This window comes from Manacus vitellinus, unplaced genomic scaffold, assembly GCF_001715985.3.
Source record: "Manacus vitellinus isolate BGI_N305 unplaced genomic scaffold, ASM171598v3 scaffold_21_pilon, whole genome shotgun sequence".
Classification (NCBI taxonomy): domain Eukaryota; kingdom Metazoa; phylum Chordata; class Aves; order Passeriformes; family Pipridae; genus Manacus; species Manacus vitellinus.
The window spans coordinates 3,039,739-3,065,270 of record NW_021939546.1 but is presented as its reverse complement, the minus strand read 5'-3'; the positions used below and the strand labels follow the sequence as shown (position 1 = coordinate 3,065,270).

The 25,532-nt window shown below is 35.8% G+C and overlaps 1 protein-coding gene across 2 annotated transcripts; it reads left to right on the top strand.

The window, feature by feature from the left end:
• On the top strand, positions 1-23,581 carry MSH4 (mutS homolog 4). Of its 2 annotated transcripts, XM_029959774.1 has the most exons (20): positions 1-359; positions 2,089-2,253; positions 3,060-3,223; positions 5,653-5,763; positions 6,520-6,635; positions 7,255-7,428; positions 7,855-8,027; positions 8,792-8,859; positions 11,586-11,660; positions 12,094-12,158; positions 12,726-12,895; positions 13,736-13,872; positions 14,322-14,425; positions 15,092-15,216; positions 17,249-17,449; positions 18,654-18,772; positions 19,286-19,414; positions 20,884-21,058; positions 22,404-22,492; positions 22,830-23,581. In XM_029959774.1, the coding sequence occupies exons 2-20, from the start codon at positions 2,241-2,243 to the stop codon at positions 23,013-23,015; spliced, it is 2,394 nt and encodes a 797-aa protein (XP_029815634.1). In that variant the 5' UTR covers positions 1-359; positions 2,089-2,240; the 3' UTR covers positions 23,016-23,581. The 2 variants fall into 2 exon arrangements, with proteins under 2 accessions (XP_029815634.1, XP_029815635.1); XM_029959775.1 differs by lacking the exons at positions 1-359; positions 3,060-3,223 and having other exon boundaries at positions 2,146-2,253; positions 20,884-21,097.
• Positions 23,582-25,532: the final 1,951 nt, after the last annotated feature.

The window sequence follows — 25,532 nt, the reverse complement described above, 5'->3', positions numbered from 1 at the left end:
GCCCGCCGCCGGGAGCAGCGGGGCCAAGGCGGCAGTTTCCGATAGAGGAGGTGCGGTGTGGTCTGTGCACGGGGCTCGATCTCCTTCTTTATCCTCCTGCCCCCTGTGCTTGGGTCTGGTTCCGCGAGAGCTGTTACAAGCGGTGCTTACTGAGAGGGGCCAGCAGCAACCCACCGTCTTAGCGACTTTTTTTTCATTTAGCCTGCCAGGACGATGGAATTCGTTAGCACTTCTGTAAATAAATCTCTCTTACTTTCTTTGGATAGTAGTATCTGGGTTCCCTGGAGGGATCAATAAACTGGTTTGAATTGCTACACAGTATTTGCTTCACAGGAGAGACTTTGAACCACGTTCAGTTGGTGGGTTTTGGGTTTGCGTTTGGTTTGTTGGTTGTTTCGGTGTTTTTGTTGGTGGTTTTTGGTTTTGTGTTGTTTTGTTGTTTTTTTTTTCCTGACCTTTGAAGTAGTTTTAAGTGCTTGTCATCCTTGATGTGTGGTAAGAACGTTATGGTCCTACATTTTGTATTTGCCATACTTTACTTTTAACACCAGACTGCTGCTCCCCGAGGACGAGACACCTCAACAACCGCATAAGGAAGATTTGTGCATCAGTAGGGCTGTCACAGGACTTGGTACTACTATCAAAGTCTGTATCTTGGCAGGCAGAAAAAATTATTTTAACATTTGCTGAAATGCATTCCATAGTATATATATCTCCATTATACATAAATTGGAAAGTAGGAAAAAATGTTTTTTGGATAATGTACATGATTACTGAGGAATCCTAAAAAAACCCTAAAATCCTCAAATTAGAATGCTAATTTCAATAGGGCATATCTTAAATGTTGGTTTTAAGAAATATATATGTATGGCTTGGTACATCTGGTCTTAAAATTACAGTTTTCCCCATGTTATATGAGATTCAGGACCTTCTGAGAGTGAAGTCTCTTCTGCCAAAATTCTGAGAGAACTTATGTCAAAGTCTTAAGTGAATACTATTTTTAAAAATCATCCGTATGCATTGCAATGCTGATTTGTCCACTAAAAAAAACCCCCAACCAGTCTGAACTAATATTTTTATCAACTGTTACCGTTTAAGATTAAAAAAATGAACAAAAAACCCCACCTTGCCCCTCAAAAAAACCCCAAACAAACCCCAGTACTATAAATATTTTTGTGCCATCTGACCATGATAAAGACTCGTGTGGTTAAAGGGTCATCTGAGAAGAATACTGACATATTTTGTCTTGCTTATCAGTTTTTAATGTAATGTAAGGCACAGAAACATTTGAGTTTACCTGTCTTTTAATACCTGGAATTTTGTAAGTGTTAAGTGGAACAGCTGTTTATATTTTCATTCATTTTTTTATGTTAAAAAGCAATTATCTAAACTTGATTAAGGATATGATGTTTTCAGTCATCTTGAGAATTGAAAACAAGTAAATGATTTAAATAATTTTTAGAAACTTAGTGTTCTGAGACAAAGATATTTTGCAGGACTTAAAAATGTAGATAGATCTTAAATACATGTGTAAAAGAAACTACTGTTAAAAAAATATATCCCAGATTATTGTGTGATTTGTGAGAGTTGATCCCCATAGATTCAAAGGGAGATCATGCTTAAGCAATTCTTTGCTTTCTTTTATTGCTCTGTTTTTTGAAAGGAATGCTCAGCTTTAAAAAAAAAATGTTTTCATAAATGTGTGATTTTGGATAATGATTTTAAAGCTGACAGGCAAATGCGACATAGAGCTGACATAGCATTCTTTCATAAATCTAGAATTCATTAGAATATGAAATTTTTAACTTTTATTGTATCATTTCAGTCCAGCAATGTAAACTATTAGATTTTTATTGCCTTTGCAAGTAATGCCCTTGTAGAAAATAATCATATTAATGCAAGCTTGTTTTCAAAACAGTCTGATTTTTTAATTTCATTTTGTACTCTGGAGAGCTTTTATAGAATGACATTTTGCCGTGATATTTCTACTAAGAAAAATGAAGTTTTGTAAGCTGTATATTTGTATATTATTTTCTGAATAAAAACTTGTGTCTTTTTTTGTAACTCACTTCTTTCTCCCTTCCTCAGAATCATATTTTGGGGACAAAAGTTCTTGTGTAGAAAATGCTAACACACTGAATCTCACAACTTCTTCCTCTGTGCGAGGCCTGAATAGCACATGTATTGGAAAAACACCCCTCTCTTCCAGTAGATCTGTTTGCAGAAGCCATACCCCTCTTATGGGATATTCTGGTAAGACTAACAGTTCTTACAGGGAATAATCCTACTTACATTTCTTATGTTATTTTGTTAAGTTCAGTTTAATTTTTTGATGTGTTAAGATACTGAAATACATTGAAATACATTTCAAAACACAACACAGACTGTGTTTTGTACTACAGAGAATGCTGGCAATGAACAGTACAGCAACAGGAAAATACTCCTTTAGATACTGAGGAAGTGTTTTGGTATTGCATCCTCTTGTCACTTGCTTTGCATTCATGTATGAATTATCAATGTAGTTAGAATTCAGACTTTTTTCAGATTGCCCAAAATTTAATTATATGTGTGGACATGTCAGTTGACATGAGGTCACTAAAACTGAAGAGCCCAAATTCATGCAAATCTTTAATTGGGGCATCTTTTTAGGCTTGTAATGCATTGGACATAACATACAATATAATTCTCAAATTTCTTGATGCAAGTTTTATGCATTTTAGGTTGGCATCTTCAGAGGTGTAGAACACTAGTTCTTCAGAACACTAACACAGTAGCTCATTGGGGGTACATTTTGCAGTACTTTGTATGAACAAAGTTGTGCTCCAGGATAATGATGCCTTGTGCCATGTTATGTGTACCTGTGTGCTGTGCAAAAGTAGTGGGATTTAAAGTGAGTTATTTCACAGTCTGACTGATGATTATGAATTCAGTCTTCAGTGTTCCTGAAGCCTACCTGTGTCTGTATTTGTTTATTCTCGCTCTATTGTTTGTGATGCTCCTTGATCAATCTTGCATTGATCTGTATTGATTGTAACTGAATATGTGCGACTGTTTTACAGTTACATCCTCATCTGCAGTCTCTGCTCATAGTGTTGCATCAGTTATTGTAGCTGTAGTAGAAGGAAGAGGCCTTGCCAGAGGTGAAGTCGGAATGGCCAGTATTGACTTAAAAAATCCTGAGATGATATTATCACAATTTGCAGACAATACAACTTATGCCAAGGTATTTTGTAGTCTAGTTATTGTGATTTACTTTCTTGAAAAAAGCTTATGACTAAAGGGAAATTAAATGTCTAACTTGTGGAAGAGATTTCTCAAAAATGAAGGTAACAAGTTCTAGAAAATGGGAAGTGTTGAAAGGGCTGCTGTTTTCTTTACTGTGCCTCAATTTTAGAGAGGAAAGAATGTTTTTGCAAAATACACTTGTATATGGGAGTGAGATGCCTTGCTTTGAAGAGCATTGGGCAATGTATGGTAGTAGAACTTGAAAATATTTTTCATCAGGCAAAAGAACTCTGAGAACTGAACTGCATAAATGTGTGTGTGTGGTAGAGTAATTACAGGGCTGGCTTTGGTTGCAGAAATATTCCTTCTCAGTTTGAAAGGAAATTCACTCAATTTACAGCCAAGTGTTCTGCTTACCAGCACTGCGTATTCTACATTAATTTGGAGAGTAGTCTCAGTGGTTTATGCAGGAGCATTAATGAAACATCTAATGTAATGTTTTTGTTGTAGTTACACATGCTAGAAAATAATGTGGCTTGTAGCATCTTTGCAATATTCAAAGAAACAAAAACTTACTTAGGAAAGTAAATAGCTATGACTCAGCTATGAGATTGCTTGAGAAAATGTAGACATTCAGATGATCATGTGGCAACTTAAATAACAATTCACTTAGAGGTTTAAAAAAGAAAAATTGATTTGCTTGTTAGTAGGAAAAAATCTTCTAATCAAAAGAATAAGACTAGAATTCTGCAAGGAAATGTCAGATTATTTTTATGGAAATGGTTTTCTAATTTTACTAATGATTTCATAACAATTGCAGTTACTTCAAAGAGTAAAAGGCTTTCTTTTTAGCAAGCAGTACCTATGTTTGTGGTCCAGAGTTTCCCTGTTGTGCTCTCTCAGGGTTAAGAACTGTTATTGTCCATGAAATTTATCTTTTTCAAACTGAGAAGTATTTTAGCTGCCCAAACTCTTTCCCCACCCCTCTACTTTTGGTTTTGTCTTGAATTTAATGATAAAATGCAATTACTTTTCAGAAGTCTTTCATACCTTCTCTTTAAACTCTGATAACATGACTCTCTTCCTGGTAAGTTATCATCTTCTATGACAACCTGTCAGGCTGTGGCCAGATTGTTCACTGTTGTCCTGTCTTACCATTGTAAAAGCTGGCATTTTTATTTGTAGAGATATGTACTTAATTTTTCATTTAGATCACTGAGTTCTCCATTCTGTGCACATACCTGGTACTGTATTCGCCATCCAGTCCAAAAAAAAAGAGATGCTGCTCTACAACTGCTTTTTCCCAAATGCACTACACAACCTAATTTCTTGCCTCAATCTCTAACATGTTTAACAATACTATCAATACTAATTGATAGCATGCTACAATAACACCTTTAACAATACTAACACACTTTAATGATGTCGATCTGCTGATCAGCTGTTTTCTTACACTGTCAGAATCCATGTTTTGCTAGTGATTGGTATCCAGCTGTATTTTCTCTTTCTTGTGCACCCTTTTATTTTTAAATGTTCTGAAAATTAATTCAGTGAAGTTTTGTTGTATTCTTTAAATTCTTCAATATTTGCTTTAACTGTTGCATCTCTGAAAATAAACTTCCCAATTACTAGGAGACATGAGGGGCAGTGACAGCTCTCCCACCCCAAATACCCTTAGATGATTTATTTTGTGTATTTTTCATGCTTGTTCACCTTTCCATTGGGACATCATCTCTCCCTTCTTTCAGATCTTAACTTTTAAGCACTTAAAATATAGTCTGTTTTTTCATATTTCTCCCTTGAGAATTTGTGCATGCTGGTATAAGTGAACATAAATGCATAATGATGTTTGTCCTTTCTTACACAGTAAAAAATAGAAGAGCACATAATCTACTTTTAATTCCTACAGGAAATGTGTAACATAAAGCTGGTTTAAATATGCACATTTTTAGCCATATTAAGACTGATATCAATGTTACAAGAGGAGGTTAGAACAAAATCTAAAACGAGTCTCAATCAAAAGAGTAATAGTATTCAGACCTGTTACATTGCTTCCTCTTCCAGAGCACCATTAACCTTTCAGCTGCAAGCCCAGAAAGCTGCCATCTCTTGAAATAAGTCATCCTCCCATCATAGCCATGGAATATAGTTTTGCATATTTGTCTCTTGCTTCAATGGCAGATATGTTTAAATAATGGGGGATAAACTCTATTTTTTGTTTGTTTGGCTTCTTTTTTAAATTTAGTTTTATGTATATATAGATACATATGAATTTGACTCATTAGTGTAGAAGTTAGCAGAAAATTTGGTCTTCATTTGCAAGGCTGGAACTGATTTTAAAATATTAGGGTTCTGTAATTTGTTATTGCTGGTTCTTTATTGTCTAAAATATTTTAGATTATTTATGGCTTGTTATTTTTTGTTTAGGTTATTACTAAACTCAAGATTTTAACACCATTAGAAATAATAATGTCAAACACTGCTTGTGATGCAGGGAACACAACAAAACTGTTCAGTCTGATTACAGAGCATTTCAAGGTGAGATCTTAAATTTCATTCCATGTTTTAGGGTTTTTGTTGGTCATTTTTATATGATTGTTGATTTGAGAGTTTTGGACAACTTTTAAAATGTTAAATGCAGACAGATTTTGTTTTCTTTGATTTTTGGGTCTAATTTTACCATGGCAAAGAATAATCAAAATGCAGCTCCCACACTGCTACTTCTAATCCTGACAGTTAAAGACACAAGTATATTACTGATTAAAGCTGAAAGTTCTGAATTTGTGGCATTGGGTAATTTGAGTAATACCGAACCTAGGAAAGATTCAGAAATTAAACAAAAATCCAGCATTTTCTTTTGCTTCTCCCTTCTTCTCTCAACCTGATAAATCCATGGGGCTGACGTATCACAGAATTGGAAAAAGAGCATTGGCAGGGTAAAGGCCAGTGAGATGACCCTAGTATATGTAATTTATGAGTTTTAAAGCCTCAGAACCTTTATAATTACCTGTAGTAATTACTACCTGAATTGCTTCATGCCTACAGAGCTGATGGCCTCTTCATGAGTCCTCTTCTACTTCTAACCTCTCTCCTCCTTTTTGCTCATAAATCACTGGTGTATCTGTGTTGAGTTACACTGACCTGCCTCTGCGAGTGAGCTCGAGTGAACACTTGTGTGAAGACACATTGCAGAGTCAGTTGATAGATTTCTTAGGAATACATATCACTAGAAAAATAGAGAAGTCTGTCTGATGTAACTTTTAAAACTATTTACTTTCATCCCCGTCTTCACAGAATGTGACTTTTACAACTGTCCAAAGAAAATACTTCAATGAAACAAAGGGCTTGGAATACATAGAACAATTGTGTGCATCTGAATTTAGCACCGTTTTCATGGAGGTTCAATCAAAGTATGTTTAAATAAGGAAAAGCATACTGTGTCCAGATAAGTTTTTAACAACTTTTTACGTTCTCACTACATGAGCCTTTGTCTTGTTGCAAAAGTTAGAAAATCACAGCAGAGCTGTCCTTCTGTTTTGCCATCTGGTGTTTCTGGTATATCTAGAAACCTTAATAGAAAGCCTGTTGTAGAGTTGCGTGGTTTTTTGAGTTTCCACAGCTTTCCACTTTGTCCTTTCCATTCTTCCCTTAGAGATAAATTTGAAGAGCTATGATTGCCTTTTTTTCTGGCCTCAGCAAATGTTTTCCGTGTATCAACAATTTTAGGTAGTGACACTTGGTGACCAGGGTCTTAAAGTCGCATGTAACTACTGAAATATGTTATGTTCACACTACCAGCTATACAGTGTAGAGCGTACAGAGGCTCAAACATTCATGAATATTTGATTTGAAAGAATATACATGTTCACTGGACATGTGTTAGTGCATGTTTGAAATATACTGCTTTTTCAGTGCTATTAATCCCAGTAGTTGTCAAGCAGAAGTGTGAATGTTATTTCTGTCTTGCATGGCTTTTGTGATACTTCAATAGCACTATTCAACATTCATTAAAAATTGTTTCTTCCCTAGGTATTACTGTCTTGCAGCTGCTTCAGCTTTGCTAAAATATGTTGAATTTATTCAAAATTCCGTTTATGCTCCTAAATCACTCAAGGTGCGTTTCCAGGGGAGTGAGAAAACAGCTATGATAGATTCATCATCAGCACAAAATCTTGAACTAGTAATTAATAACAGAGATTCTCGGTAAGAATATTTTTGCAATTTATGCTTTTATAAAGTTGTATTTCACTAAGTTTCCTTGACATTTGTGTCAAAGAGCTGACAGTTATATTTATTTCTGTATGAAAGAATTTACATACCATTCAGAGCATTTAAAAAACATATTTGGGCAGAGAAATACTATTACAAAAAATGAGGAAAATACTAAGTAGAAATGTATTTCTAGACTTTGGAAAATTATATAATTGAGGGCTAATATTATATTAAATTACATTATCTGACTTGCTAAACTGCAGTAGTTCATATAATATGTGTGGCAAACAGGAAGATGCTGAGCATCCCAAAAACACGCCTCCAATTTGTAGGATACTCTTACCTGAAAATGTCACTTGACATTTACCGTCTTTTTTTTTGGTGGGTGTATTCTTCAAATCTGTTTTATTTTCAAAGGAATGGTCACACACTTTTTGGGATCCTAAATTACACTAAAACTCCTGGTGGAAGTCGAAGACTTAGGTCCAATATCCTGGAACCTCTGGTTGATGCTGAAACAATTAACATGAGACTGGACTGTGTTCAGGAATTACTCCAGGATGAGGAGCTCTTTTTTGGTCTTCAAGCAGGTAGTAGTTTATTTTTTAATACCTAATATTATATTTCTTGTTAAACATTTTTTCTAATATGGGGAAGTATGTAATGTGACTCAATATGTTTGAAAAGTATCTTTTTAATGCTCTATTAGGTGACATAGTAGACGCTTAATTTTTTGAAGTAATCTATAATATCATAGATGTGATATTTTTCTCAAGTATTTTGCTAAGAAAAGTGAATTTCTCTGATGAAGTGTGTAGAGGTCAGTGAGCCCATAGCTTTTTCGAAGAACTGGAGTTTGTCTCTACCTCTGTGGCTAGGTATGCACTGTGTTTGATGTATACAAGTGTACATAAATTACACATTAAACAAATAAAGGCACTGCTGAAGTAATACTTGTGTATACATATTTTTTTCCTGTTGCTTCATAAAACATAGGGATCCAGAAAAATGTAAAATACAATGCCAGAGTATGAGTTAGTCCACCTGAAGCTGGATCATGTAATCTTAATCTGTGAAATATGATTCAGTCTAAGAAAAAGAATATTTCTGAATTGACGAATGTCTACTTATGTAGTGATCACGACATGCTTAGGTATAGTAAATGTAGTTACAACAAAATAATTTAGACAGCAGCTATTTTTTAACTTTGTTTTTACCCTGTAAATAATTGATGAAGATAGCATGTAAGAAAAAGATTAGCATTAGTGTCACTAAATAATTGTGTGCATTAAAAAAAAATAGATTTTATTACAATTTCAGTTCAATTTCTGATGTGTTTACTTTTGTTTTACAGTTATCTCAAAATTCTTGGATACAGAACAACTACTTTCAGTTTTGGTACAAATTCCAAAGCAGGATACGGTATGTTTCGAAATACACCTTGACAATCAGTTATCTGGTTATAACATGCAATATATAAATGTGATATCTATAAATATACATAATACATTAGAAAAAAAGCTGCATCTTAAAAAGGCATGGAATAATGTTATTATAAATTAAGTTTGTCTCTTATGTTACAGCAGTAGATGATTCTTGTAGCAGAATGTTAGAAAAATTCATGTTTACACCAATATTATGTTCATCTTAATTTATGCAAGTATACTTCCAAAAATGTTTACTTTTTCATCACTCCCCACCTTTATTCTTTATAAATGTACATCCTCTTTGACAGTACTCGGATGAGAGAGAGGAATTTTCTTCACATCAGCATCAGTGGAAAAAGTGCATGGTGATTTACAGTCCTGGTGACTGTTACTTTTCAAAGCAAGATTATTTTTTTCATCAGACTTTGCCTTATATATCACTCTGTACGTTAAAACACATGTAATACAAGTACCAAAATAGAGTAAGTATATATCTTTATGCCAGCATCATAGATACATACAACTCTCTCACCTCAGTGTCTTCTCACATGCTGACTGTCCTGCTTAGATAAAGGACTTGTCTAATGCTAGTTAAAGAAATCAGGTACAGACTCCAGCAGGACTATAATGAATGCAGATAAATCTCTTTAATGACATATGCAAAACCCGGAATGTTTACTGCTCCCAGCTTTCCTTGTAGACATCTGTAACGTGAATGAGAGATCATTTGTATGACTAAAACTGTCAGACTGGATGCCTTTATGTATGCTCAGGGCCATGTACACCAAACCTTTTACTGCAGTGTTTTCACTGTACACTGGTTCCAATGTAGCAGAGCCCACTATCCACACAACAGACGTGTTCATTCAAGTGCTAACTCAGTTGCTTTTATCAAACACTAGGTTAACACATTCAGTATGTTTCATTCCTATTCTCCATAAAAATTTTCATTGTAAACCTCCCACCAGTTAACAGAAGAGGTGCACATCTGAAAAGCCTACAGTTTCAGTTACTAAAGTGTGAGTGATCTGTTCAACATGAGCATTCTCTCATCCTAAGGAGGACTGTCAGTTGCCAATCTTGCTGAGATGCGTTACTTGAAAAATTACATTACTGGTGAAATCAAGTACTACTTCTTACAAAGTTTACATATATAAGCAAAGTAAAGGAATCTGGACAAAATAAACGCAACACAGATTTCCTTCAAGACCCTCTTGTCTCAATCATGAAAGATCCTTACAAGTTCATTCAGCATCCAACTTTTGGTAGAAATGAGGACCACCTACTTTGGATTACTTGATTACCCATCTGAAGAACGAGTTCAGCAGATTTTGTGCCTGACGAGGTTCCGGGTATGTGACAAATTGATTCCTTCTCTGACAGGGAGAAAGTAGCAGTACTTTTAGTTCAAATGAGTTTGCAGGAAATAGAAAAGTTAAACTAGGGCTGGTCCACTGACACAGCAGTTAAGTCTGTGAGGCTATAATATTTAAGTCTCCAGCACAAAAACCAGTCAGCTGCTTCTCTGATCATTTTGCTTTACATATCCAGCTGACTGTGGGCAAATTGATTTCAGATGCTGTAGAGGATAGTCTTGCATTTTGGTCATGAATGAATCATAAAGTAACATTATATAGAAGAATTATTGGCTGATTGTATTCATTAATTTTCTCCCTTCGGTCTTAAGTGCAGCATGTACAAAGTTCAGACACCAGTTCAGTTAAAATTCGTGTAAGAACTAATTAGGCAAGAGTACATTCCATAAGGAAATACCAGCTTTTCAGATATGACCACATCTGTCCTTTCAGTGTCTGATTCCATCATGGGACTTAGACCCCATATTTATTTGGAATTATCATTCTTCTGTTCATGCATTTAGAATTGTTTAGTTCTATCTTTCATAGAAAACAACTTTTTATAGAATGTAAGATAAGACAAGAGATGCTCTCAATCACAAGAGCAAAGAGATAATTATATATGAATGAGAAAATATTTCATGTGGGGTCATACTCCTGTGTTCATGTGCTTATCTGTTATTTCCTTAAAATCCTCTTGCGCAGTGCATACGTACTGCATGTGCTATGCCCTAATATTGGCAGCAAAATTCTTCATCATAAGTGTTAATGGGGCATACAAAACAAGGTAGAATGTGTATGTGGATGAAACATTTTGAAGAACAGTCATTATAGTAAGAAAAATTTTGAAATATTTATTGGATTTTTTTTATTATTACATAGTCAGGTGTTTAACAATGTACATATATTAACCAAAGAGAAATCAACTAAACTGGATTATGTTGTGTTTAATGGCATTTATGGAAAAGGCTATGTGCTTCATTGTAATGCCTAATGTATTTGCTTTGAAAAAGTCTACAAGGTATGTAGAGCTTTACAGACTTATGTATACACAGAAGATTAAAAGAAGTTTTCACAGCTTGGGTTAGCAGGGTGAGTCAATCATTAGACTTAATCTTTATCAGTGCAGACATGAAAATCTTAGCTACTGATGGGCAAGCTATCACAGTAGGCAATGTAAAATTTAGGTGAACATTTATTTGTGCACTTACTAAGTTGTCAAAGTGAGCTTATGAAGCGTTTTAGGAATTTTCATTAAACGTATAAACTGGTTAGAGTTAAGAATATGAGTTGTACTAGTTCTTAAGAACTTTTTTAAACAGTCAGACATACAAATGCCTCAAATACTTTGAAAATTTTTCAACAGGTTAAAACTGCTGAATCAAAAATAACCAATTTAATCTACTTGAAGCATACTTTAGAACTTGTGGAGCCTCTGAAAGTAAGCTTTGTCCTCATCTTTTTTTTTTCTTTTTTTTTTTTTAGTAAAGTACAGACCATTTTGTCCTTAGTTTATAAAGTGCAGTTTGTCAATTTTCATAGCATATAGAATAGATTATCTTAAGCTGGAAGGGACCAATAAAGTAAAAAAAATATATGTGTTTTGCAGAACACAATACTTCCAACAGTCTGTTGATTCTTAAGCCAGTTGAAAATACACATTTGAGGCTGATACTCTGAAGAGCAGGATTCCTACCATTACCTGAATAATTGATGTTATAACAAAGATTTAACTGAAACTTCCACTCAGATTGCACAAAGTACTTAGCAACTGCTGATAAGCCTCACTGATAAGTGAATCCAAGAACTTTCAGTCCTTTAAAAAGTCTACAAAAAGAAGTAACTGTTCATATTCATATTTTAATCTTCAACAGGCTGCTTTAAGGAGCTGTAACACACAGCTGCTAAAGGCTTATTACAATTCTCTTGAAGATACAAGGTATTTAATCGTAATACTTGAGCTAGTATTTTAGAAACTCATCTTAAAAGTGCCTGTAAGTTTAAAGGTGTTGCATCTTTGCTTATCTATAGTTACAGGTACAGCTCAATTCTTTTACCTAAAATCTGATTTTAATGGTCAGAAACTCCAATTTTCTACTAACAAATACATGGAAAAAAGCTAAAGAGCTAGCTATGATACTGCAACTGCTGATGAACTGAGCTCCATTAGAAATAATTCTGAAAAGATGAGTAGTGGTTTCCTAGAGTCCCCATAATAATGCAAAAATCAACTCTTGCTTGTATATTTGAGAAATAATTTGTATCTCTGGAAGATTATATCTCCCAGAGATGTGAATAGTATCTTTGGTCAGACTTAGGTATGGTCACACTTCATTCTGAGGGGAAAATAGAAATGAAATGTAGTGTTTTGTTTTAATAGTAGATAATTAGCTTCAGTTATTTGGAATACTATTATTTGCAATACTATTTGTAGTCTAAGGATGATATTACAAGTAAAAATCATCAGGTATTATCTGTCTAATTAGTGATACAATTAATATTGCAGATTTGGAATCATACTTGAAAAGATTACAACTGTAATTAATGATGATACAAGATACACAAAAGGATGTCTGAGTATGAGGACCCAGAAGTGCTATGCTGTCAAACCTAACATCAATGAATTTCTCGACGTAGCTCGTAGAACATACACAGAAATCATTGATGATATAGCAGGTATTTAGACAGTAAAATTTTTGGGTTTTTGGAGTTCAAAGTACATTGCAGCTGGCATATAGAAACCATGTAATCATACATGCTATGACTTTTGCAGAAGTAAAAAGTATTTGTGTTAGTATAAATTGATTGTCATTGATAAGCTACTGAAGTTCTTCTGAGATGCTTACTGAGATGCTCCCTTTATAGATAAAAACTCAATTGTATTTTAATGAAGTTGAACAATTATATTGTGATTCCTATATTGAAAGCTCTGTTGCCCCTTATCCTGTAAAAGTACAGAAAGTCTAAAGTAATGTAACAGAATTATTCCACCTAAAGCATTCTGCATAAAACCTGTAAATCTTTGGTTTAGCTTCTTCATTTCAAATATCTGAGTTCTTGGTTCTTTATATTTTAAACAGTCTTGATTTCTCTGCGGTCTACCTTTTAGCTATATTAAGAGTTGGAAAGTAAAAACAAAAGGAATTTTAGCATGATGTGCGTTATTGTGTTATAGTAACTTTCCTGTTTAAGTCAAGATAGAAGGGAAAAAAAGTCTTTTGAAATTGATTTCCTTTTTTTAATATAAAATGTTGATTTCTAGCTAAAGGACCATCTTAGTTTAGTCTATAATTGGAAAACTAAAAGAGCATCAGAAACTTTAGCACCTGTCATTTGTTGTGAACTTCCTATTTCCTTCTAATCCTACATTCACACACAGTGAAAAATACAGATGCTACTGTTTTTTACTTCTGAAACCTTCTATTAAGTATCCATTAGCAGTATCCATCTTTGTACCAACACAAGTATGTGTATGTACCTGAAAGTATATAATTCGGGTTAAATCTTTTTTTGTAGGTATGATAACGCAACTTGCAGAAAAGTACAACCTACCATTGAAAACAAGTTTCAGCTCTGCTCGTGGATTTTTTATCCAGATGAATGCTGATTGTTCAACATTACCCAATGGCCAGCTTCCCTCAGAATTTACAAAGGTATCTGTACAAGATACATTTTTTCATAATATATCTGTATACTTTATGTAAAATATATAGTATATATTAATAAAGTACACACTATACTGTAACAATCAAAATAATTTCAGTGAAGATAGCTAGAAGTAAATGAAGGTTTAATTGGTATGTTTCTATAACTACCCTATTTTGAGTTATAGTTAATAGTTCCAGTTATAGTCAGAAATGTACAATTACATGCAATTATGTAATGTGTAAATATGAAGTTATGTATCTTGCTGATAACTGCTGTCTGAAATTAATTTTTAATAAAAATTTATGGTAAAAAAAATTATGTGGTAAAAATGAAACCAGATGTTGTTCTTTCTCCTTTTTTACCCCCCATACTGTTCCCAATTTGTTTTTTTAGAAACTGTTTTTCTCTCTGATAATAAGGCAAGTTCTTATTGTTGGTTTCAATTCCCCCTTAGATCACTAAAATGAAGAATACATACAGCTTCACTTCGGCAGATTTAATAAAAATGAATGAAAGATGTCAGGAGTCCCTGAGAGAAATATATCACATGACCTACTTGTAAGACCTGTTTAAACTACCTAATATTTGCTAACTACATTTATTTTCTCCAATTAACGACTAATTACAGTTTTTTTAAAGCTGTCTTTCTGTTATGTCTACTTACAGAAATAGTCCAAAGCAGCACTGTTCAAGTGTATGTTCTGAGACAAAAAAAAACAAACATAAAGTGTGTATTGTATTAAATATGATTGCAAATATATAGGCATTTATTAATAAGGTTGGTCATCATATTAATTTTTATGGGTGAATTATCTACACAAAATGGTACAATGAATGCATCAATTTTGCATTAATAATGCAGAATCATTACTTCCAATCAGTTCCTTGTATTTAGAGTGGAACTGTCTATTTCTGTATCTTGTCCTTGCTGCATGTCATGTTGCTCTGCTGTCTGATTCAGAAGACTTACTAAAGTGTAATGTTGCCTGTTAATTAAATGGAAATTCTTTCTAGCAGCCCTGTAGGTTTTTATTAACATGAAGGTCTACAGGAATTAGTGGCATTTCACATGTTAATAAAACATGCTTGATTCCATAGCTATATTTTTAGTTCATTCTCTTTGTGAAGCTTTCATATGAGCTGTTGGTATTTGAGGTATGTGTCTTGTGTCTGATAGCAGGATGGGATGTGCCATGCAACAGCTAAATCAGTGTCTTATTTCAGAATAGTGTGTAAACTACTGAGTGAGATCTATGAACATATTCATTGCCTGTACAAGCTGTCTGACATTGTGTCTATGCTGGATATGCTGCTTTCCTTTGCCCATGCCTGCACTCTTTCGGATTATGGTGAGTTCCTCCCTTGGTTCTGTTATGGGCCAGATAAAGAGCCTTCTGTTGGAGAATAACCGGGCTGTTTGGTCTCGTTCTGTTTCTTTTTGTGAGTCTCAGTAGTCTTTAGCTGAGTGTCTCTGGTCTGTCTCCATTTTGTGCTGATGTTCGTTCTGTTTCTGCTCACTGAAAATAAATTCTTCCAGTTAGCTGCCGTAAGCATTCACAGTCAGTCTTCTCAAGATAGCCAGTTTAAGTATATTTTGTTCAAAAGTGTGAAGTCTGTGAACATTCTGAGTTTACACTTCTTTCTGTTCTAAAGGTAGCAAGATAATAAGAGCAGGTCAACGCTACGTTTATACCATAAAACAAAATATATGTCTACCTTTGTTTCTCTCCTTCAATGTCTGTAACACTTTTAGACATTTTTGGAAGTAGAGCCTTCTGAGGAATCCAGGATTAAGTGCTCACCTGCGTGTTGTTCATCCTGCTTCCCTAGTCCAGTTCTCCAGTATATTGTCTTCTTTTACTGCTGGCTTGAGATACTTACCTACAGCACAAGATGGTGTAAATCAGGTCTGGAAGCCATCTCAGGATTTCTGTTAGCTTATCTTTACTGATGCTGCTGTGTAACCTCCAGTCCATAGGCAGGATCTGTTTACTTCACAGCATGGACTGTGAACATTTATGTGCTGATATCAGCCACAGCATATGAACTGATCTGTAAATGAACAGTAACTGAGGCATCACAACCTTTTCCCAACAAGTGAATCAGAGCACAAGTTTTCTTCAGCAATAATCATAATACCAAAGCCATTCAGCGTCTCCAGTAAATCTGCAACTGCAGTTTGTGTAGCCAGGCACGAATGTGCCCACCAAAAGAAATGGACTGTCACTTGTACTGTTCAGTCCCTTTGCCACTTGACTTTCTCATCTAAATTATTAAATCATAGAATGATTTGGACTGGAATGGACCTTAAAGATCATCTCATTCCAATCCCCTGCCATGGGCAGGACAGGGATGTCACCGATTAGATCAGGTTGCTCAGGGCCCCATCCAGATTGGCCGTGAAGACTTCTGGGGACAGGGCATCCACAGCTTTTCTGAGCAACCTGTGACAGTGCCTCACTACCCTCACAGGGAAGAATTTCTTTCCAATATCTTTCAGTTTGAAGCCATTCCCCCTTGTCCTATCACTACATGCCCTTGTCAAAAGTCCCTCTCCAGCTTTCTTGTAGGTCCCCTTCAGGTACTGAAAAGGCTACAGTAAGGTCTTCCCCAAAGCCTTGCCTTCTTCAGGCTGAACAATCCCAATTCTCTCAGCCTTTCCTCATAGCTGTGGTGCTCCAGCCCTCTAATCATCTTGGTGGCCTCCTCTGGACTCACTCCCAACAGATTGACGTCCTTCCTGTGCTGGGGACCCCAGAGCTGGAGGCAGCACTGCAGGTGGAGTCTCACTTCAACGGGACAGAGGGCAGAATCCTCCCCGTCACCTGCTGCCCATGATGCTTTTGATGCAACCCAGAATACAGTTGACTTTCTGAGCTGCAACTGCACATTGTGGGTTCACATCCAACCTCTCATCATCAAATGGATCTTTGTAATATGGTAACATAAAACTAGAAGGAATACTACTTCCTTGTTTGCCATGCATATATAAGATACATACCTAGGAGTAAGTCCACAACCCCTGTACTTTATATGCTTGCAGCAGTATAAAAATAACTTCTTTAGTTCTTTAGCCCTACTTACTAGAAAACACAAACACAGAATGTTAATTTAGAAATCAAGTTTTAGTTATGGGTTTCTTTTTGTAGTAATAAATCATGAAGACTTGCATGGCAGTCAGAACGTATACCTGAAAGTGGTTGATAATTCTTCCTGCATGTTGGTCTTGCTCACTACAGGAAAGTAAAAACTGGGACATCAAAACAATAGCGTTTGACTTTGGCTCTGCAAGAATTAACTTTATTTCAAAACATACTAGTTCAATAATGTAAGGGTTTTCATACTAACTCCACAGTGTTTTATATCTTTTTTCTCTTTTAGTTCGTCCAGAATTTACGGATACTTTAGCAATCAAGCAGGGATGGCATCCCATTCTTGAAAAAATAGCTGTGGAAAAACCTGTGGCTAACAACACGTATCTGACAGAGGGCAACAATTTTGTCATTATTACAGGACCAAATATGAGTGGAAAATCAACATACCTAAAACAGATTGCACTCTGTCAAATTATGGCACAGATTGGTGAGTGAGAGTGTACAATAGTAGTAATCTTCTGCAGCACTTTTTTTTTTTTCTGGCTAAAAATTTTTATAAAGTTGAATGATTTGGGTTCTAGAATAACATTTTATCTAAATAAAATAGTAACACATAATTAGTAGTCTGTTTACTCCTACCAGCTCTTGTGTTGCTGACAGAGGAAACTACAGGTTTTGCATCTGCCACTGGAAATTTATGGGCCCATCTGTGTACCTGGAAGGCTCCCCAGTCTGTCTTTAGAGAAGCACAGCTGTGTGGTCTTAATTCTTTGGAGCACCATAACTCAGTCCAGCACCTTACTAGATTAATACTAAGTGTCCTTGAAGTATTCTGGTCAGACATAGGTGTGTTAGTCATCCAAAAGGAACAGATGACCTTGAGCATACCTCAGTTATGTAGAGAAACATGTTTCCAGACAGGTATAATTAATAGATAAATAATCAACTATTTCAAATAAAAGTAGTAATGAATACTGCAAGGTTCTGTTACTAAGATTATAAAAGTAAACCAACTGTTTGTAAAATCTAACTAAGACTCATCCTTATATTCAGGAATTCCTCATGACCTTTTTCTTAAAGCTAAGTCTGGTAGCACCAGGCAGAGTCCTTAATAGGCTGATTCTAACTCTACTAGAATGAAATTACTTAGCAGTGGAGAAAAAAAGTTATCCATCATGTGTTTGTGGGTTCAGTTCCCAAAAATTTCAAGTTCTTGAGGAATTGCCCTCAAAAACAGGAGTTTAATATGAATAAAGGAGACTATAAAGTCTTTTTGCAGATTTCTTGTTCTTTTCTGTTTGGCAAAACTAATAGGCCTCAAAGTCTGATAAAGGCAATATAGCCTTGGGTTTGAAAAGCTAAGATTTCTTGTGATTGGTAAATCAGTGGTTACAGAAGTGTAAATTAATCCTAGTATTTATTCTCACTTTTTCATTCTTTTAGACTGACACAAGCTTCAGGCATATGATTTCTTAAAGGGTTTTTTAATATGCTTCTTTAATTATTGTATCTATATAATATTTTTTTTCTCATAAAGTCATGGTAGAACATTGTCTTATGAAACTTTATCAGGTAAGGTGCATTCTCTACTGTGCATGAAAACCAAGTGTAAAACTATTTTTTTTTCCCACTGACATATTCAGGCAGATATCACACTGATAAAAGAAACTCACATTTTACTTGCTTTGTAGGTTCTTACGTCCCAGCAGAGTATTGTTCTTTTCGAATTGCAGAGCAGATTTTTACCAGAATAGGTATGGATGATGATATAGAAACAAATGCATCAACATTCATGAAGGAAATGAAAGAGGTATTGAACATAGCTAATCCTGGGTCGAAGGCCCATTTTTACTGTTAAGCCAATAGAAATTATACTGGTATATTTCTACTGAAATAGCATACTTTGAAAAGTAGTCCGAAATCTTCATCTCTTTGTTAATAAACCACAGAAAACCAGGCATATCTTAAATTAAAAGATATTACAATGTAAGTAAGAGTCAGTGCTTTGTTTGATAGCAGTTTCAACATTTTTTGTTTTGCTTAAACCTTAAATGATTATTTGTAGGGGCCTAAGTCCTCTCAAGTCCCTCTCCCAAACTGATATAATTTTGAAGGAATGTGGTATGTTCAATGGAAAAGAGAAAGAGTGCTGTAGTATTTGCTTGATCAGAATTGACAGCTGTTTGAAAGCTTTGAAAAGGTAAAAGTTGTATATTTGACAATATTTTTAAAAATTTCTGCAGTTTCATCTGAATAGCACAAAATTTTGCTATTTTTAAAAAATGCCTTTATAGGAATGATAACACATTGAATATTTTCCTAGATAACGTACATCATACAAAATGCTAATGATAAATCACTCATCATAATTGATGAACTTGGCAGAGGTACCAGTGCTGAAGAGGGTATTGGCATTTGTTATGCTACCTGTGAATATCTGTTGAATTTAAAGGTAATTCTGTTTTGAAAAAAATTTAAACCTTAGAATTATGTTGTCATCCTGGAAGTAAATATAGTATTTTCTCATAATTTAACATCAGCTTTGTAGAGATTTCTTGCCTAAATATGATATTTTTCATAATGGGTGAATAATAAGAATTGTGATGATGGAAAAATGCTGACATAAGCTGCACTTTTGTTCACTGATTGGCGTGGTTTAACCCCAGGAGGCAGCTAAACACAACCCAGCTCACTCGATCCCCCACAGTGGAATGGGAGGGAGATCAGAAAGGTAAAAGTGCAAAAACTTGTGGGCTGAGATAAAGACATTTCATTAGGTAAAGGAAAGCTACATGCACAAGCAAAATAAGAAACTCACTTCCTATTGGCAGGCAGGTGCTCAGCTATTTCCAGCAAAGCAGGGCTTCATTACACATGACTGGTACCATAACTCTGAATGTCCCTCCCTTCTCCTCCTCCTTTGCAGTTTTCATTGCGGTGTTGGATGCTCTGAGATAACCTTGGGGACAGCTGGGGTCAGCCATCCTGACCATGTCCCCTCCCAGCTCCTTGAGCACCCCCAGCCTGCTCGCTGGCAGGGCAAGGTGAGGAGCAGAACAGCCCTCGGTGCTGTGCAAGTGCTGCTCAGCAGGACCTAAAACCTGGCTGTGTTACCAGCACTGTCTTGGTCCAAAACATAGCACAGCACAAGTTTCTATGAAGAAAACTAACACTAGTCCGTCCAAAACCAGTACACCGTGTCACCATATCTTTCCAACTTGCTGGCAAGCTTGTATTTTTGTCAAGAAAGAGAATAACCCAGTCTCTTTAGTTTTGTTTAGTACAGCTTTATGCTTCAGTGTTAAAGGTGAACCTCTTCACCTAGAGGTTACCTTTCAAAGTAACAGTGGTAGTTCCACACAAATTCTGAACTGGTCACAGAGGTTAAAGTCTTTAAAAAAGGGGATTATGGTTTTAGATGGGTTGAAAGTTTCACCTCTAGTATTACTGGTTATGTGATCAAGCTCAGGTTGCTGCTAAGCTTTTTAAAGTAAGTGTGCAGGTGTTTGTTTTTCCTCAGAGTTTGTTCAGAGTACTTCGTGGGCTTTTTGGTTTGAAAAGCTCAGATATTTTCTGTTGCTTGTACTTTTGACAAAGCATTCCTTGAGAGTATTAAGCAACCATTTGACAATCATTCAAATTAACACTAGTCAGATTTTGCATGATGGGTTTCCTTTTGCTTCTGTTGTTTTCCTCCTATTGAGAAAGGAGCAAGAGAATCCCCAGTTGTAAAAGATATACTTACCAATGGTAGAACTCATCACTTAAAGATGTTAATTTGCTTTAGTAATTTGAAGATAGCTTTTCGGTGGTTTGGAGGAAGACTTGGACATCTGTGAGATAATTTAATGCTTCTTATTTATTGTAATTTATTTCAGGATTATTTCCAAAATAATTTTTCTTTCTTATTTCCTTATTTAGGCATTTACACTGTTTGCTACACATTTCCTGGAACTGTGTCATATGGATGCTTTGTATCCCAATGTGGAAAATTACCATTTTGAAGTGCAACATGTGAGAAGCAGTGCTGGAAATAAGGAGAAACTTGCCTACACTTACACACTTTCTAAAGGATACACAGAGGAAAAGAACTATGGTAGTGGATTCTGCTATGGAATACTGTTTCGTTTATTAGGCATGGAAGAGTACTTTTCTGATGACAGTTTCTGCTGAGTTTGTATCTCTCTCTATCAAAGAAAGATACAGAGATCTGCAGATCTCTAGTGTGTTCCAAATACTTGTGTGTTCTAAGTAACCATGTAGTAAGATAGTAGTTTCAGGAAGTATGAAGACTTTACAAGTAATTTCGTAGTGAAAAAAAATTTTACTAATGTCAGTAGCTACTTGATTCATGTCTGTTTGAATGAGTTGAGCCACTATTGGATTATGGGTCAATAAAGGAGTGAGTGACAGTAAGGCATAGCTACATGTTTTAAAGATTTACAGAAATCTGTATGTTTCCACATACTAGATTCTGATGTTGAATCCTTGATTTAGGTAACATTTAATCAATAGGAAATTATCTACACATGACTTTTGCAAGCTAGTGGTAACAGAAGACTAGAAATTATTCCAGTCAAGCTTCAATTAGCTGGATTTAAAACATTTCTTAATTGTAATTTCAGAATACGTTTGTTTACCTTTGGCAGCACAGGCTCAATTTTAGGTGCTACACGACCACTAACTCAGAAGAATTGTATGTTTGGAGAGTATTCTCAGAGAAGAGGAGACCTTTAGAAGCTCTGTGTTGGTGTCTTGGCTTTAGCTTACTTGAGCAAAGTTGCATTCTAAGAAAGAGTGCAAGGGCCCTTGATGACCCTTTTTCATTTTTAACCCTACAGTGTTAAAGCACCCAATGAGCTACAGGCTTTCCTCAGAACATTCAGGGGCACAGGCAAAGGAAGAAGTTAAAAAATCATGTTAGGGCCCAAAAAATGCTTTACATCTCTTTCTTACCCTGAGTATCTGGAAGTTTGGCTATTGCCAACAAAGTAGAAATTGGAACATGACATCCATATTCACTGGATGTGTGGATTTAATGGAGAGTGCATTTAGCACAACCTCAGTATTTTCTGGCCTGCCAAATTAAAAAACTAAACTAAGAAAGCTGTTAACACCACCATGCCATTATTTTCCCTTTCACCCCTAATGTGTCTCATTCTACCCAGTTATAGTATTACAAGCAGTAACTTCATGTGGAGGTGTATTTTAGAGGTAGCTTTACAACAAAGTAGATATTTTATTTTGTAACTCTCAAAACCATATTGTTACTAACAACAACAAAAAAAAGGACACTAAGAAAAAATGTACCAAAATTATTTTAGTAAAATTTAAATCTTCACCCTTTAAAAAAATAGGCTAAGTTAATCCTGGAAGATATAATGTGGAAGGTAGAAATAAAAATTACATCAAAAATCCTGACTCATGTTTTATATGTTTAGGACTAAAAGCTGCAGAAGTTTCCTCCCTACCATCATCTGTAATTTTGGATGCAAAGGAAATCACAAATCATATTGCAAAACAAATTTTGGTATGTAGTAGAAGATTGTAATGCTGTAATTCACAGTTTTTATAAAATTCAAATATATTTTCAGTTTCTGAAAGGATACAGGATAAGCACTGCCTATAGAAAATAGATTTCATTAAAATTCGTATTTCTGGAACCAGTTATAAAAGGTTGTACTGAAGGTCACTGTTAGGTGACAATAGAAGACAGCTCTCAGGGTAAAGCTGTATTGGATGCAATGTTTGTATACAAACTCAGAATTGGGAGATCTAAAATAGGCTGGAAAATAGCTAATATTAGTATTTTAATAATAGAACATAATTTATTTCATATTTTAATGCATGCATATTTTTAAGAACAGCACAGGCAGAAGAGCACTCCTGAGATGATGAAACAGAGAGCTGCGTACCATTTAGCAATGAGATTGGTTCAGACTGCCAGAAACTCTCGATTGGACCCTGACAGTTTGCGTATATATTTGAAAGGCCTGAAGAAAAAGTATGAAGCCAGTTGTCCTGCACCTGGAGAAAATGATGAGCAAGAGTAATGTGTAACAAAGGCTGTTGCTCTAATTTTTACAACTGCAAGATGATTCTGGTTTTTCCCCCATAGTATTAGAAAACACTTTTCACATGGTTTTAAATTTTTAATTCTTAGTCTAAATTATACTCACTAGTGGAAGACCATATCCTATTTGGGTTTTTTCCCCAAAACATACCTGGAATAAAAGCATTTACTTCTATGAGGAACACAATTCTTTTCGACAGTAAATTATATAATTTTAGTTATTTTAGAGACCAAAAAACTTATATAATATTTATTCTTTTATAGATGATATCTGTTACTACAGTTTTTACATCTGATACAAAAGATCTTGCCTAAGAAAAAGCATTTTGAAACAGATGGTCCACTTGTCCTGCATAGGCAAGCTCTACTTGCACTGTTGAACATGCATCCAGAAATCCTGTTGTTCCCTAGTCAAGGAGGGTTCTAACTCCTGAGTCATTGTGTGTAATCTAATGTAATATAGGCAGTACAAGTCTGCTGCCCCTCGAGAATTGGGCAACCAGAGCATTTTTGTAACACAGTAAATTACACAGTAAATTTTGTAACAGTAAATTACTGTGGTATTGACACTGTTGATCATTTTTTTGTTTAGAAAGTAACAGGAAATCAATAAAAAGTTGAATATCATTCTTCCTTGATTTTTTTTTTTAGCACTTCATTGTGTGACTGTAATTATGTATTCCAGCTTGAAGGAGTTTATCTTTTCTCACTCCCTTCTAACCAACTTTGGCTAAGAGGTCTTATATATTTCTCTTATATATGTGTGTGTGTGTGTGTGTGTGTGTGTGTGTGTGTATAGAATTTACTATGCATATAACTATAAAATGGGTAATATAAAACAGTGCAATATCTAATTATTAGCAAGAAATATATTTTTATTTATAGTCGTTTCCTTTTTTATGTATCTACCTTTGTAAACTTACCAGTGCAACAGAATAATTTGTAGTAGGCACACTGTGATATTTTACCTAAGAGGATTTTTAATTGATTTAAGCTATTATCTACAATTCCCCTCTCTTCAGACCTTAAATGCTGCCAATTATATTACTCATACCCATCAGTAATACCATATTTGTTGTCTACCCCAGTGAGGATCATGGCAGAAAAAAGTAATTTTGTGTTCAGCTCTCTTAAGAAGAGGAACCAGCTGGCAAGTGATACGTGTTTCAGCCACTGAGTGCAGAGGGTGCACATCTCCTTGTTGGGCTCAGCGCTGCAACACCGGGAAGAACAGTTCTGCGGGTTCGTGCCTGGGAGCCTGGGGTAGTTTGACACCTCTTTGTGGTGACTGACCCTGCTGGGATTGAGGGCACGGACTCCGTTCCAGTGCAAAAATGAAGACCTTTATTTAAGAATGCATATACTTATATACCCCAGGCAGAATAATAGGTAATTCAAGCAGAACAACTGGTAATTTTCTACTTATGCTTACTCTCTCAAACTACGTAATTCAGCATATGCTTTAACAGATACAAATAACTACAGTTCTTAGCAACCAAGGTCCTTCTTGCAGTCTTGTGCCTTCTTCTTCTCCTGCTTACTGTTCCTACAGCTTTCTGCCAAATAGTGCAACAATGTCCATTGTGCCAGGCCTGAGGGACGTGACACTGTTCACCTCCATAATTACCCCTTCTTTGTTTATAATTAAAACAGCCTTTAATGCTTTTTCTATAGCTCGTTGAATGCATTGCATGAAAAGCAATGTGTATTGTTTTCTGTAGACTACCTCGCCCTTTGCTCATCATGGCCTATGTTTTTAGACAATTTTTTTGCACACTCTTAACTGTCTTTTCCCACTGTTCTTCAGGTACTTCCCACTGATCAGGAACCAGCCTTTTCTTTCCACACACTAAGGCTACTATGTTAGCTTCCATAAGTGGGAGCACTCGTTCTCGTGGGTCACAAATTCTGCAAAACTCTCGTCTTCGAGAAGAGGCACAGTACCACTTTTTGTCACACGCCTTACACTGACACAGTACCCGGGACTGGTGGTCAGTGGTATGACATTCAATACAGAGTATAGCAGAAGGCAAAAGTTTTTCTAACCACCTAGGTTAGAAAAACCTAGGCTGTCATGTTGCCAATCTAGGGCTAATAACCGTGTGTTTCTTGTATAATAGGCTCCGCCTAGCACTGGTTCATCAAAAACACTGTATCCATATTCCCATAATGGGCCCCCACTTCTCCCAAGTCCAAACCAACGTCTTAGGGACATTCTTTGTTCAGTATCCAAAAAACATTCTGCTGGTCCTCTTCCGAGGGTCGGTCTGAGGGTCAGTCTAAAGGTCTGGATCTGTTAGGTCGTATGCAACGCACAGGCGTCCACTGCGGTCAGTGGCTGAAACATAGAGCGCTTTCCCAGCTACCCGCCCGCTCTCACGGCCACAGACCCTCCGCTGCCTCTGTCCGGCACGGCCGGCGGCGGCAGGTCCCGGGCCGGGCCGGGAGCGGAGCTGTGTGGGAACCCGGCCGGGAGCGGGGCGGTTCTGCGGGGCGG